Raw genomic sequence first — 15,383 nt, 5'->3', positions numbered from 1 at the left:
AGGTTTTCCTGACAAATGCAGGGGAAAATTCAGTGCAGGACTTTAAGCTATCCATCCTGGAAAGGTGTACAGCATTATGTCTAGATTTCCAGTGAGTGTCTTGGTGGTACTTGCAGAATCATCACTTGGTGCAGTGGTTGAGGAGGTCAGTGTCATTAGGGGCATCATGTGCAAGACCCTTCCATATCATTTACTCCCCCCCACAGAACTTTTACACATAGGGAGAGGGACTGGAGGGCCTAACAAAGAGCTTCTGTGTGGAAATGTTTGGCCATAATTAATGTCTTGAATTTTTATTTCTGAAACATTGCGGATGCTGATGGGTTACTTGAATTGTATAAAATTGTACTTGAATTGAATAAAATCTTTAGCTATAATCTTCCATATTTAAAATTCTGGCTAATGAAATAAACCAGAATGATATTAGTTACCATTAGTGAGTTAGGAGACATATTTTTTCACTTTTGTTTTCCTTCCCTAGGCCTGACAAAACTGAAGAGTGTAATAGGACATGGCATTTCAATGTCACAGAGATTAAGGTATTTATTTAAAACAAAAACAATTGTACCAAGCAGAGCTATGCAATTATTTCTACACATCCTATATGCAAAATCTGTAGCTTACAATTTATCACTGTTAATGTTTGCTGAGAGGTGTGTTCTTTTAACGACTCCACAAATTCATTAGGTGCTTCTGGTACTACTTGAAGTTGCAGTGCTTGTGGTCATTAGCAGCTGTTCCTGCTTGGTTTTGTAGGTGTGAGGTTTGACTAGTACAGCCACATCCTCCTTAAATATAGAATACAGGCAGTGGATTTGCAGTAGTAAGAAGTACTTGTGAAAATGTGGTTACAGTCAGTCCATGTTCTCTCTTCCATTTTCTACTGCAAAGAACACAGAAAGTATGAGTTCAGAGTACAGTTTTCTGGGTGTTTCCTCCCAGGGAATTAAGCATTTTTAATTTTTTTTTAAATTAAAAAAAAAATCCATATTTCACGCAAATGTGTTGTGAACGGGGAAAGGAGGCTTGAACCAACAAATGTGAAAAGCTGTGTGATTGAACAACTTCTGCAGGGACAGTTGGAGGAAAATCCTACTTTGAGGCAGTGTGTTGGTATTAGTACTTTCAGATATTTAGCCAGTTGTACCTACCTGTTACCTTCAACAGCAGCATGTTCAGAATATTGGGGAAAAAGACCTTTTCTCTTTCTGTGGGTAAATGTTTTAGTTGGGGGTGTTGAAAGATGAGGCCTCAATTCTAGAGAATGTTGCAATGTGTGTAGATTTTGTAAGAAATACTTTTCAACACTGTAGGTTTATTGTGATACTTTTAGGATCTTCTGTCAGACATGAGACACTATTGGCCTGATGTGCTTCATTCGTCTCTGAATCGCACCCAGTTCTGGTGAGTACAAAAAAACCTAAGAAGTATTTTGGATATTGTTTTATAAAAAAATGGATTGATCTGACTTGGTAATTCTTCAGGTGAGATGTTGTGCCTGGGAAGTGGTGTCCAGGAAGCCACTGAAAGTAGTCTATCTTGTCAGTCTCATTTGCAAAATAGATCTATTTTCTTGTTAGAGCACCTGCAAGTTGCAGCTGTTGAGAAGGCTATGGCAGAGGTTTCAGAGAAATTAAACTTAGTGAAAGAGAATGTGTTTCCTTCCTTTACCCCCAGGGAGGAGAAACAGCTGCTGTTGACATATTAAATCTGAATAGCAGTAGCGCTCCTGGGATGTCACATCTAACTGCAAGAGTAGCTTTCAGACCTCTTCTAGCTAATTTCGCTGTGTTGCTGGGCCTTGAGAGACCTTTCCTTTTGGGCATTCAAATTTTTTGAAGGGAATGTGCATCTCTCTTAGTCTTGTGCTTGCTCTGCAGAAGGCACTTCTCAGAGTCTTAAACTGGTTCCGCAAGTGTCTTATGGCAACCTAAACTTGTACCTGTTGAAAGTGGTGGTCTCACTTTTTTCTCCCTCCACACCTTTGTTCTTGTACTGTGCCAAGGAGAGCACGACTGCTTCTTTCTGTGGTAGCACAGTTTTATGCCACCTTAAACTGTTCCTGGAATTAGAGTAAGAAAAATGTGTCATAAGTCTAGCATCTCTCATGCACTGGCTACCTACCTATTTATAAAAACAGGTGCATGGCAGTTCTTATTTTACTAACAGGGGTGGTTTGGTAGGCAGCAGGTATGAACAAATACAGTCGAAACCTTTTCCCCTTCAGTTACAGGCTAGCAAATAACACTTTTTTTTCAATACCTGGAAATAAGAAATATCATAAAAGCAATACAAATGTCAGGTTATAACACTGTCACTAATATTTTGACTGACAGGATAATTCACTCCCTTTCAGTAAGGTGACAAGTGCACTGTAATTGGCAGCTCTAACTGCATATTTTTGTAAATGTAAGCTTTTAAGCCAACTGAAAGCCAGTAAAATCCCATTGTATGTCCCCCTTCAGTTAAAATACTGCATTTACTTCAAAATTAACAAAAAAAATCAAAAATTGTCTGTAGCATAAACTTCCTGATACGGCAGAAATAAGAATCTGAAAGTAAAACTGACTGTTGAGTTATTGTTGTAGACTAAGGGTATCTTAATTGGGTAAAGATTGTGAGCAGTCACAAACCAAATGGATATTGACTATCTTACTGTATCATGTCAGGGTTTTCCCAAGGCTGCTATAATTGTGTATGTTTCTTCTTGGATTTACCTCTAACTGTATCCCTGGCTTAAAAGGGGAGGTAAAGAATATTTTTTGGTGATTTTAGTATGGCTGTGGGTGCTTCTGTAAAGGTAGTTGCACATCTCTGTTCACCTTGTTGACTTACGGGCTGTGAAAATCGCCACCCAAGAGCTTGAACTGGACAGGCTAGAATGCCTTAAGGACAAAGGGTTATATGTGCTTTATATCTCAATTTATTAACTGAAACTGTCCCTCTTATAGTAGTTAGTAATTTTTTTGACCAAATAAAAAATTCTACGTCAAGAATCCCTTCAGGATCAGTTTCTACGTATATAGAGAAGGAATTGGTGTTCAGCCTATAGGACAGCTGGGTCTCCCTAATCTACATTTTGTGGGCAGCACTTGCAGCTGTGCTCTACAGACCTTTGTTCCTACCCTAATAATGAGCCGGTCTTCCAGCTGGGTGGTTTCTATAAACCTCAGACCCACCTGATATGTGTCCTGACTTTGTCACATCTGTGTGACTTTGTGCCTGGGGGAACTCTTGCCTTGTACACAACAGGGAGCAAAATCCTTTCAACAGAGCTGAGTTGTACTAGTTTTGTTTCTTTGCATTTCTGCAGCCCGCTAAGACTTCATTTGTAGGACTTGGCTATGAGGTATGCTAGTGGAACACTTACTCTTAGCAGTGCCATAGAGGAATTGGTGGCTGGTGGAACCCAGTCTAGTGCCTTAAGCCTCACTCCTGTGTGGCTGAGAAAGTACTTGTGTCTTCTTACAAGGAGGAAAAGATGAAAGCAAAGTTCTTGACAACTAGCCTGTGCTCTGTGCTACTGCCTAGCGCATTGGTATGTCTAGAGGTACAGAAGGATGGGTGGCCTTCATGAATACAGGCAGTTCTGTGTCCACCTGCCATCCCGCTGTGAACTGAGACTCAAGTAGAATTACCTTGTCCTTTTGTGGTCTAGGTGAAGGGTAATGTGTCTCAATGAATAACATTGAGACATTAATTCTTTTGATTTCTAAACAGATTATTTTATGTTATTCCTTAGTACCTGCAGCTCCTTCCTAACTGCTTCAGTTTGCATGTAAATGGAAGAGGTGAAGGTGAAATTTCATATGCCTGTGCTGAATGGTCAGAATTAGCTGTATCTGCATTTTTTTTCACAAAAAATTTTTATGCAAAAATATTTTTATGCAAAAAAAAAAGATAACACTCTTGACAGCGTTACTTAGTTTCACTAATTCAGTAATTAGAGTCTCTAGTGACTCTAAAGTAGTTTTCCATTCGGGAAGTTCACAGGACTGATTAAAAAAACTTGGGCACAATGTGTTCTTGACTTGTTGCAGCTGATGATGCATAGGCACTGTCTGTGGGTAGGTCTGTGTATTTTTACTTGAGATCCCTACAGCCTCATTGGCTGGGACATGTATCAGTGCAAACTGGACCAAACCACTCCAGCAGCGGTTCCATGGTAGCAGTAATATGCTTCTTGAGCACCATCAGATCTTTACCCTTCTCTTTCTGCCTTCTTTCTGGAAACAGCAGGGCACTCTGATACAAGTACTACAGAAAGCCTTCCAAAGACAAGCACAACACTTTACCCTTACTTTTACACGCATGCATATATTCTCTGAAGAAAAATTGACATCCTACATGCAAAGCCTTGCCTCCAGCTTACTGTGGTTCCAGTAGCCCTTTGGATTTGGCTGTTGGCTGCTTCTGGTCCAAGCTAACTGCTCAATATCTCTTGCTAAATTTATCCCTGAAAGAGCTTCCATTTGTTTTAAAACTGGTCTGTTTTTCTCATCAGTAATTTTAATTCCCTTGTTGAGAAATCTGCTCTTTGGCCCATATAAAGTGGACATCTCCAGGCAGTAAACAGTTCACATGAGATGCAGTCAAGTTCAGTGTTACAGCGAAGATGAGAACTCTCTGCAAGGCTGAATTCGGGAACATACAGTAAAATCTTCTAGTAACACATCTTCTACCCTGCCCCAAATCTCTTGACCCCACAGCTGCTTTATTCATTCTCTGTTCAGAAGTAGTATACGAATTTCTCTAGGTAAAAACATAACTTTTAAAAGTGTTTTCATTCCTGAGGAAAAATATGAAGTTAATAGGAATGAGCAATTCAAAGACAGGCTTTCAAGTGAATAATAGTTGTCCTTGTACTTCTCTACTTTTCTGTGACATACTTAAGGTATCATAAGGCCAGAGAATGCTGTGGTAGTGGCAGGAATTTGTGATTAGATAACTTTTTGTGTACATCTGCTGAATTGATACCTATTTAATACAGGGCTCATGAAAACTTGAAAAGAAAGAAGAAAAAACACCCCCATACTCCTTCCCCCCCTCCCCAATTCACAGGTGGTCTTATTAAAGATTATACTGTTTATTCTTTCAATAGACTTTAGAATTGATATAAATATATTTTGAGCTTTGCCCCCTTTTTTTTTTTTTTTTGGTCCAATTTGAGTTTGTCATAAAATTGCAAGAGTTGCTTTCTTTTGCACTGTTCCTTTTTATTAGAAGACTTGATGGGGGAATAGAAGAAAGATATGAGAGCAGGCCTGTGAAAGGTATTTCCACAGGCCAAAGTAAAAGCTGATGCAACAGTCTTGTCTCAGTAGCTTGTGCAGTTTCATTGTTCCACCCTGTCGTGGTTTAACCCCAGCTGGTAACTAAGTACCCTGCAGCTGCTTGCTCACCCTCTTCCCTCACCCCAGAGGGGTGCGGAGCAGAATTGGGAAGGGATGTAAAACTCAAAGGTTGAGATAAGAACAATTTAATAATTGAAATAAAATAAAACCAACAATAATTATTATAATTTTTATTGTTATAATAATAAAAAAAGGAGGGAGAAGGGAGAGGAATAAAATCCAAAGGGAAGTGAGAAAAGAAAACAAGTGATGCACAGTAAGGTTGTTCACCACCCCACTGACTCTTGCCCAGCCAGTCCCCAAGCAGCGATTGGCAGGCCCTGGCCAACATCCCCCAGTTTATATACTGAGCATGAAATTCTGTGGTATGGAATATCCCTTTGGCCAGTTTGGGTCAGCTGTCCTGGCTGAGTCCTGTCCCAACTTCTTGTGCCCCTCCAGCCTTCTTGCTGGCAAAGTCCAAGAAACAGAAGAGTCCTTGACTTAGTGTAAACATTACTTAGCAACAGCTAAAAACATGAGTGTGTTATCAATGTTGTCCTTAAATCAAATCCAAAACCACAACACTGCACCAACTACTAAGAAGAAAATTAGCTCCATCCCAGCTGAAACCAGGACACACTCAAAATAAGGGTTAGTCTGTTCAGTTTTGAGAATTTAGTGCTTTGAAAGTACATTTAACAGATAAGATTCCATTAAAACTTATACAAAATTCAGAAATACTTATATTCTAGGCATATTCTTACCATTCTGACCTCCAAACATCTCTTTGCAATACATGGAGAGATCTTTGTATCATAAGAGCATGATACATGTTTGCTTCATAAATTCCTTCATTTAATTATTTCAAAACCGAGCTGATTCAAAGGAGACAGCTAAATAAACCAAACACTCCAGCTGTTTGGGCTAACTTAATCTAAAAAACCCACCCAAATTCTGCTTTTGGCTTAATAAAGTTTTGTCACACTCTTGTGACACGAAGTATTCTTAGTCAGCTTTGGAATGAAGCAATGATTTGCTCCATTGGTATCTATCTTACCTTGTCACCTTGCAATGCCTAATCTTACAAAGACAGATGATGGACGGGGGAGGAGAGTTTTTTTCCTTTTGGTGGGATAACAGGTGAAGGGTTGAACTATAAATGACTTTCACACAAATTCATATACATAATTTATAGGAAAACAGATTACTAATTCTGAATGTCCCAGGCCATCCAAACCGTTAGACCATCATCTCCTTTGTCTTCTGCAGCTCTTACATTAATTTGAAGTCTCTCTTTTGCAACTGCCAATGTTAAGGCCAACTCATTTGTATTGTTTTAACACCACTTATTATCTGAAAGGCTTTTTCCTTAGTCTGATGTTACAAACCATAATGAGGGACTTTGTGGGCTTTTCCCTTACTCTCCTGGTAGGTCCAAAATCTTGGTAAATGATTCTACTAAAAAAAACCAATATATGGATATGGTTGTAATTGAAATGGTGGGAGTTCTCTTGGTTTGCCTTTTTGCATGTGCAGTATTTTTCTGAGTGCAGTGTCTTACTTCACACATACAGCCTTTCAGATGCTTGCTTTAATTGTATTGGCTAGCTTGTGCAGCATATAATGTTTTCTAAAACTTAAATTTTGCTTTTCTCCTATAGGAAGCATGAGTGGGAGAAACATGGCACTTGTGCAGCCACGCTTCCAATCCTTAATTCTCAGAAAAAATACTTTAGTAAAGCCTTAGAACTCTACCAGCACATTGATCTTAACAGGTATGTAAATGAGCTCAGTGGTCTGCCTCTTACTTCAAACAGTTTCTAAAAGGTTCAAATCTAGCCTAAAAAGAAAAATCTAAAAATCTGATGGCAGAGGGGAAATGAGCATTAACATAAATTACTTTTAGTACTGGAGTTCAGAGGAAGGATTGTCTACTCTGGGAAGCATGTCTCTGATCACCTCGGAGTCTGGTAAGCCAGCAGTGTTCTTTGCAGCATAATTCTAAACAATGTGAGCCAGTAAATTTTGAGAAGCCTTATCAGTTATATCTCGCTACCAAAAGCTATTCTACCTGTAAACTTACAAATCAAGTGACAACCTCCCCCAGACTTCTGAGTCATACAGAGGGCCAAACACATGCTTTTAGAAAAGACAGTGCTGTGCTCAGAGGAAAGGACAAGCTGTGGGCAAAATCCTGAAGGACGTCCTGGGAAGAGGCTGAGAGGTAACAGCAAGAGAGGGTGTCCTGAAGGGCAGCGTTCAGTCACTGCAGGCAGCCCTCTGCTGTCCTTTCAAACAAACAGCCACGATGTGACAGTCTTGCTTTGTCCTAGGGGCTGATTCCTCCTCATGGTTCCAAAGCGCTGGCCATTCCAGATACAAAATGTTGGTGGGAATGTTGTGGCTTGTCCAAGCACTGTATGTACACGTTCTGGCTGCAGGTGAATGGTAGACGGTCAGAGCCCTTTCCTGATCAGTGCTTGATATGAGTAGGAGAATGTTTCACACAGCTTTGTTGACCATTAATTGTGTGTCTCTATCAGAGAAAGGAGAGAAGTTATTTTGTATCTAGAAACATATCTTAAAAATAATTAAAAAAAAATTAAAAATCATCTTCTGTCGGTGTTTTTTTCCAAGCAGTCTCCTAAGACACTCATTCACTTTGCACATGCACAGAGGAAATATGTCTTTCTCCCACCCCGCCTCCTATTCTTGTAGGTGTCTTGTAAAACTTAATCAGATTTTTCTAGACACAGTGCTTAAGAGCATGTCGTATGTAGTATTAAAATAATAATGTCTGATAAGTCAGTTGCCTAAGTAGCTGTGATGGTGTGACTAAAACATTTACAGATGGCACAGTGACCAGTTATGTGACTTGATACCAGCATGTGTAGCACTGAAAAAGAGTAGCAACTGAAACATTGAAATTAATTGCTCAGAGCATATTCTCCGCTGTAAAAATGCGTATAATTAATCTTTACTGAAAAGAGTAATATTTTCTCTGATTTTCTGATACTCTCTGATATACACTGCTGATAATCTCATTGTACTTCATTTTACTTGAATGAGAAAAAGTAGTGGTAGTGATTAAAAGACTGTTTCCAGAAAGGGAATTATTGAAAAGAAGATATCATGCAGGCTTTTGTAAGAATGACAGAACATTGCCTATTTTATTGGCCTCCTTATACCCCGTGGAAAATGGCTATGATGAACAGCTAGACCTTTAGTCAACTGGGTTCAGTCTTCCCTGTGCAGAACCTGACCTTGGAAGGGTTGAGCATTATTAGCACTCATGGATTACATCCATGTGAGATGCTGAACATTCCCACTCCTTATGGAAGAAGCTGGGACGTAGAGGCTTGGATCTATTGGGTCCTGACTCTTGTCAGCTTGGAAGTGTGGACTTCCCTCAGAACTGAATCTAAAGGCGTATATAGGCCTGAGGTTTTTGTGAGTTACCTTGTTTTGCTTATGTGAACAACCTTTCCTCTTCAAAAATCTATTCATTAGGAAGTGTTTCTGCCCTGGCATTGATGTTGATCCAGATCCACAGACCACGTTCCTCTCCCAGCGTGCTGTGCCCCTCCCACCCCAGCAAGCCCACCCCACGTTAGGACATGAGGGTGCCTAGAGCAGCCTCACAAGTCTGTTTCCATCCCTTCTTGGTGGCCAGAGCATAGGGGTGTGGCTCGAGGCAGGGGAAAAGAGGCAATTAAACTGCATGTACTGCCACTCAATGGAGTATTCTGAAGGTTCAGTAAATAACAATAATACAGCCCTTTCCCCTAGCCATGTCTGAAGACTTGACTCTCCCAGCTCCTCAGATTAAGGCAGGGGAGAGGGTTCTTCCTGACCCTACTGAGTTGGATGGGAAGTAGCCTTTCAGAAAAGGGGAGCCTTTCCTAGGCTTGGTAGTGGACGGAAGGCAAGTTACCCTTCCTCCCCATTGTTGTGATGATTGCCAAGTTCTCACGAAGATTATCTGTTTACCTAATGACTATGAAGTTATGTTTGCATACAGGAACTGTGGAAAAATGTTTTGTCTTTGTTTCAGTTGTCTCCTGAAAGCTGGGATAAAGCCAAGCAGTTCGTATTACCAGGTAAGAGGCAATCTTTTATAAAATAAAATCACGTGCAGGTACTTTTTTTCATCAGGAGTCATGTAATTTCTAGAGAATAAGTGATCTTTTTTAAATTGCTCTTTAACATTCTGATTTATCTAAAAGTTTTTGTGAACTTAACGAGTGTGGGAGCTGTTGGAACGTGTGCTAGTGACTTATTAATTTCTTTAAGCTTTTTAATTTTTCAGATGACTGCCATAAAGGAAACTCTTACGAAGTTTTACGGTGTAACACCAAAGATCCAGTGTCTTCCTCCTGAAGAGGTAAAAACTCCAAACACACACATATACAGAGCCCAAACCCTGCAAAATCAAAAAAACAAACAAAAAAACCTCCAGCCAAACAAAAGACCCAACAACTTTTTTAAAGACTACTTTTTATCAAAAAACAAAAGCAAAAATAGAGTGAAAAATCTTCAGCATGGTGAAACTTAGGTCTCGGTGTTCCTTGTGTAATCTCTTTGCAGATTAGATATTGCTCAGTTCTTGGAGTTGAGTTCATAAAAACGTTGCTTACATACTGGCATCACTGAGTTCACCTTATATTACTGTTGCCACAGCCTTTTCTTAATGCAGAAAAATTGTTAGTCAGGAAGTGTCCATTCTTCACCTAGTAACTTTGCTGTTGGTATACATACTCAGAAAGTAGGAGCACTGGGTTTTAAAGTTCTCTTTGTCTTTAAAAATTTGAACCTGCGTCTCCTGCATGTGCTGTAACCACCATGCTAGAGGTACTGCAGTAACTGAGTACTTTTCAATCCTCCTGCTAGGGCTTAATTGCCATATAGCAAATTACTGTAACCAACAAGAGTGAGCTGAATGGAGCCAGTGACTGTCAGCCCTGACAAAGGTACTGCCTGTCAGCAGCAGTCTTTCCTTCGCAGGGCATCGCTCATGTTCTGCATGAACTGCCTCCATGGACAGACTCCTTCAGAAATAAAGCAGCCCGGAGGCTCTTCTCTGAGGTTGTTCTTAAGAGCCTGTACCTAAAGAGGTAGAAAAAGGCATTTTGGGCTTCGCTGTTGTTCAGGATGACTATATTCTTTCCTCTCGAGCCAACAGTGTCTAGAATTTCCATTTCTTTCTACTTTTCCTTGCCAATGATTATACTGTGAATCATAATCCAGTAGAGAAACACACAGATGCTGTAGCATAAAATACAAGTCTCCGTATCGAAATCAAAATGCCTTTGGAGGAACAAAACAGTATTTTGAGCAATTAAATGGGTAGGCTGCATAGCTGTTTCTTCCCTTTTTCAGCTAGGTTTCTTTGCTTTTATCCAACAGTAAAACAAAAAAAACAACCCCAAAAGATAGCTTTCCCTCTTATGAGTATTTCCTTATTATCTCAGCTTGATAAAAGTGGTTTACTACAAAACACTTGGCAGAGTTATTGCCCATACACAGACAATTTTATGAAAAATTGCCAAGATAGAGTTGAAGTTCAATAGCTTCTGTGTTGTTAGCTCATTTACTTTAGTAGTGCTCTGAGATTTTTATGCTCAGATGTTTCTTCATGTGAAAAAGAATTCTAGGTTACAGCATTTTCAAAATGTATTTTTAAGTTACTGTAAGCAACAGAGGAATGTGAGTTGGATGTGTGTTGCACACTCACCCACCTTTTGATGTTGCAGAAATACAGAGCTAACACAGACTCCAGTTTCTAGCTCTGTTCACTGGAGTTCTGCCGTTGCTTTTAGTACAGTTGGGGTACTGCTCAGATTATGTGGAAGTAATTTAAAGCTTGAATCTCCTGTGCTTAACAGCTGAATCTAATGGGTAATAGAGAGGAAAGAGTACACCACAGCTGTTTGAAGATAACCCAATTCAGAGCTCCAGCCTTGTCAATGCCTGAAGTGTGTTATGGAAATACTTTGATATTTAAAACATTACACATTTGCTGTGTTCTTAAATTTCTTAAAAAAACCCACACCCTAAACAAAAAATACCCCACCAAAACCCAAAGAAACCCCAACAGTAAAAAAACCCAATCACAAACAACAAAAAAATACTCCACCACAGTTACTTTTGTCTTGTATGTGTATTTTGGTTCGGCTCAAAGGTTTCAAAACCAGTTTTTTCCTACCATACATTTTGTCACACCTGAGCATTTTGGGGGATTTTTGTATAATCTTCTGTCCCACATGAAAGGCTTCCATGCCCGTCTGTCTTATTCGTGGCCAATATTTTTCTTCCTAATCTGTCCTGTAGTCCGAAAATGACATTTCTGCTACTTTTGACAGCTTGCTTCTGTGTTCTTTTCAGTAAAAGCTATTACAAAACCAAGTTTCTTTGCTCCTTTTTGGAGAATTTTCTTTGCCTCAATTCCCATCCTGCTACAAGAGATTTGGTGAAAGGTGGCTTTCAGGTCACACATACCCTTCAATATTCAGAGTTCAGCCATAACTCATCATTAAGGTGAACAGCTTCTGTGTACTGTGCAGATTTGATAAATGGCAAGATAATCTGTGTCACGGCATTTCATAATGAGACTAGTTTGGCAGATTCCCCATGTTGCTGAATAATGTTGGGATGTGTTTTGTTTCTGTCCATCCAGAGCAGATACCTCTGGTACCCGTCTCCTTCACATTTTTAAGTGGCAAATACACAAATAAGCACTACTGTATTCTATAGATAAGGCAGTATATCTGAAGAATTTATTTATTTTCTTCTCCCCATTAAGCTGATCTCATCCCTCATGTTTCTAGGGTGAAAAAGCACAAACAATTGGTCAGATTGAATTCTGCTTCACCAAAGAACTGCAGCTGAGAAACTGCACGGCACTGGAGGGTGAATCTGACCCAGTGCAGGCTGACTTGAAGCTTGGAACTGAGGAATTGTCTGTCTGCAGTGACTCTCTCCCAACCTATTATCCTTCACAGGTCCAAGATCACAAATGAAGCCGTAAGAGTTTGAAAAAGTTTTTAAGGAGCAACAAAACCCAAACCCTTAAACATTGTATCTTGGAAAGTGGCCTTGACTTAGCAATATTCCAAAGCCCTGTCCAGATTGCAGGCATGCTGGGAAGATTTCTGCTGGAAAACATACTACTTTCGCCATTAAAGGAGAATGGTCCACATTGTATTATCAGTTACACAGGCTAAAGTATTGAATTGTTGCTTGGATATTGATGGGATCAGAATCTGATGTACAGCTTTGCCTGGACTTTTTGGTTTGCTCATGTTTAGAATCAATGTTCAAAAGAGAACTGTGACTTCTTAGTTAAATCTGCCACTTCTTGGTTTCTGCCAGTGAGTTGGGGAATTTAAGTCGTTCTTTGTTTTGAAAGAATGCTTGTCTTTCTGAGATTAGATGACAATTTCTTGAGAAGAAAGTAATGTAAACAAAAAGAACTTGGAGACCTGTCAGAAGATCCTTTCCCAGACATAATACCCACTGCCTTGTGTAAGTTTCCTCTCCAGAAGTGCTGAACAGGGGCCAGGTCCTCTGAGGCATTAAACCTTTCATCACTCAGGAGATCATGGTGGACCAAAGATGACAGCTTATGCATAACTACATAGTGGATGAAGTAACATTCATCAGGTTATAGCATTTCTGCGTCAAGGTCCTCAGGAAGACTATTTGTAGCCTTACCTATTCTTTGATTGATTTTGCTACGGTAGCTTGATACAGTCTTGAAGAACAGCCGATCTTAGAACTTAACTTGCTAGTGTAGGAAAATGTTAGGCCCTAGAAGTATGTTGTTATTAATTTTTCATTGTATTTGAACATTTAGCATTACCACAGAAGTGTGAGTGCCTGCACTTTTATTTAAAAATGATTGTCACGTAATCACTTTGTTCCAAGAAACAGCTTTTTATAGGTGAAACAGCAGATACCACAGGATTTTCAGTGAGAAGTACAAATGTTAGCAATAGTGCATCTCCACCCCATAATAATAACATGCCACAAAGTTGCACGTTTCCAAAGGGGACAAAATTTGGGAGTAACCCTGTACTTTTTTAAACTTTCTCTTCATCTCTTTCAGATAGTACTTAGAAAGTACATAGGTTTTGAGCGGACTAAATAGAGTGCAAACAACTTAAAATGGACATTAGTTTACAATTCACATAAGTTGATTTTTTTAAAAAGAAGCAAGACTCACCTTTTCCTCAAAACTGTGCTATTTTTTTAATGGTTTGGATTTTTTTTATCCTTGGAAGTCCTTTGTTCTTCTTTTCCTTTCAAGGTTCTCGGGGTGCAATGCCATATCCTTGCTTGTTAAGCTAATTAGCAGTGAGGGAACTGGAAACCTAGGCTGGTAACTACCATCGACCATCTCATAAACATCTTGCTGAGTGCTTTTCAGTCACCAGTTCAGTTATGAACACAGTCCTTAATTAAAACAATAGACTTCTCAAAATCTCACTATAAATATTGCCACCTTGGATGAGCAGGTACAGTATAAAAAAATCCCACGAAATCCTCAGCAACATGCTCTGCTGCTGCCAAGTGAGTGATTGTTGGGTTTGCCTATTTTTCTGCAATTTTAATTCCTTGGTCCTCTTCACGTTAGAAGAAAAGCTGAAACTTGGAAGCAATGGTGGCATTGGTTCTTGCACAGACACATGCTTAATGGAAGCTCAAATCAATTGCCTAATTTTTTATTTTTAATTGCAGTATAAATTATATATTTTTTTTATGAACCACATAATGCTTAGGGAGACAAAATATACATTATGAGTTCTCTGCAGTTCAAATGTAATGCATTAATTTAAGGAAAGCCAACAACTGCAAATAGGTACTTCGCACGGAAGTGACAACAGACACTTAACAACATCCACAATGTGAGGCTCAAAGTAAACCTGATTCTTGCCAAATAGTCAGTGGATACAGACAAGAGTTAGAAATGACCAGCCTCTGCAGTAAGTAGATCATATAGCTTCCATGTGGTTTTGAACTTCATTTTCAAATGCAAGAAATGCGAGGGACCTGCTAAGTTTTAAAACTTTGAGGAGAAACTAGTATAATCTGAAATGAGAAAGGGAGAGGAAGGGAGGGAGATGGCAAACGCAGCAGCATGCTAAACAACAACCTGCAACTGAGTAAAACAGGTCTGATGTTAAGTCAAGGTTGGCTAAAAATAACCTCACAGACTCTGAAGTTCTGTTTAAAGGACATACCTGAGGTACTGCATTAACAAAACCACACACGTTCTTTTAATTGTACCAATGTTATTAAACATTAGATTTTGTAATTTGCTATGATTAATTTATTAGTAGTAGTAATAAAACACTGTGTATGACTGCCATTGCTTGGTTTTTGACAATCCCACCTCCCTAGCTTCTAGGAAGATAAAAATGCCTTTTAAAAGCTACTGACTGATTTTTATGCAGAGGAGTGCCAAGACACTGTAAAGTTTTAAGTGATACATTTAAGGCTTGCTTTAAGGGCTATGTCTGGATGTGGGCAACCAGGAGAGGTGAATGAATGGTGGCACTGGTTCAGACCAAAGATCATGTCCTTTGCTCTCTCTAGCAATGGCTTACAGCCAGTTACCAGCCTTGGCGGTTGCTTTTCATCAGAATGTATAATCTCAAGGGTTGTATTAACACAATTTAAATACAGGAGTTAAACATAGGTATATTGGGAGCCTTAAAAATCACTTCAGTTCTTAAAAGTGTCACTCACTTTCTTAAGCAAAATAAAATCTGTCAGCCTTGAAGATTCAGTATAGCCTGGGGAAGATGTGGGCTATATTCTTTTCTGCATCATTGAATAAATTAGGTAAATCCCTGCAGGGGTGTTGTTTGTGCAGTCTCAGTGCTCTGTAACACTAATCAACTCCACAAAGGGAATTAGCTTGTTTGTACTGTTTGTCCGAGTGCCCTCCTGCAAAATGCATAAGTATCCCATGGCCCATAGGTTAGAGCAGGGGCTGTCTGTCCCCTTTCCAAGGACAGTTTCTCCTCTAATACCATGGGAAGG

At 39.5% G+C, this 15,383-nt stretch overlaps 1 protein-coding gene across 4 annotated transcripts in view; it reads left to right on the top strand.

Annotated features, from left to right (window-relative positions):
- Nucleotides 1–14,706, top strand: part of RNASET2 (ribonuclease T2) — a 28,965-nt gene extending 14,259 nt beyond the window's left edge. For all 4 annotated transcript variants that reach the window (XM_055810245.1, XM_055810244.1, XM_027777486.2 and 1 more), the window contains exons 5-10: nucleotides 482–539; nucleotides 1,334–1,404; nucleotides 6,998–7,111; nucleotides 9,391–9,436; nucleotides 9,646–9,720; nucleotides 12,164–14,706. In XM_055810245.1, the coding sequence (XP_055666220.1) occupies nucleotides 482–539; nucleotides 1,334–1,404; nucleotides 6,998–7,111; nucleotides 9,391–9,436; nucleotides 9,646–9,720; nucleotides 12,164–12,355 (556 nt within the window). In that variant the 3' untranslated portion in view covers nucleotides 12,356–14,706. The remainder of the gene's footprint in view (nucleotides 1–481; nucleotides 540–1,333; nucleotides 1,405–6,997; nucleotides 7,112–9,390; nucleotides 9,437–9,645; nucleotides 9,721–12,163) is intronic.
- The last annotated feature ends 677 nt before the right edge of the window (nucleotides 14,707–15,383 follow it).

This window comes from Falco peregrinus, chromosome 7 (assembly GCF_023634155.1).
Source record: "Falco peregrinus isolate bFalPer1 chromosome 7, bFalPer1.pri, whole genome shotgun sequence".
Taxonomy (NCBI): Eukaryota; Metazoa; Chordata; class Aves; order Falconiformes; family Falconidae; genus Falco; species Falco peregrinus.
The sequence above is the reverse complement of the archived record's forward strand: the minus strand, read 5'-3'. Positions and strand labels throughout refer to the sequence as shown.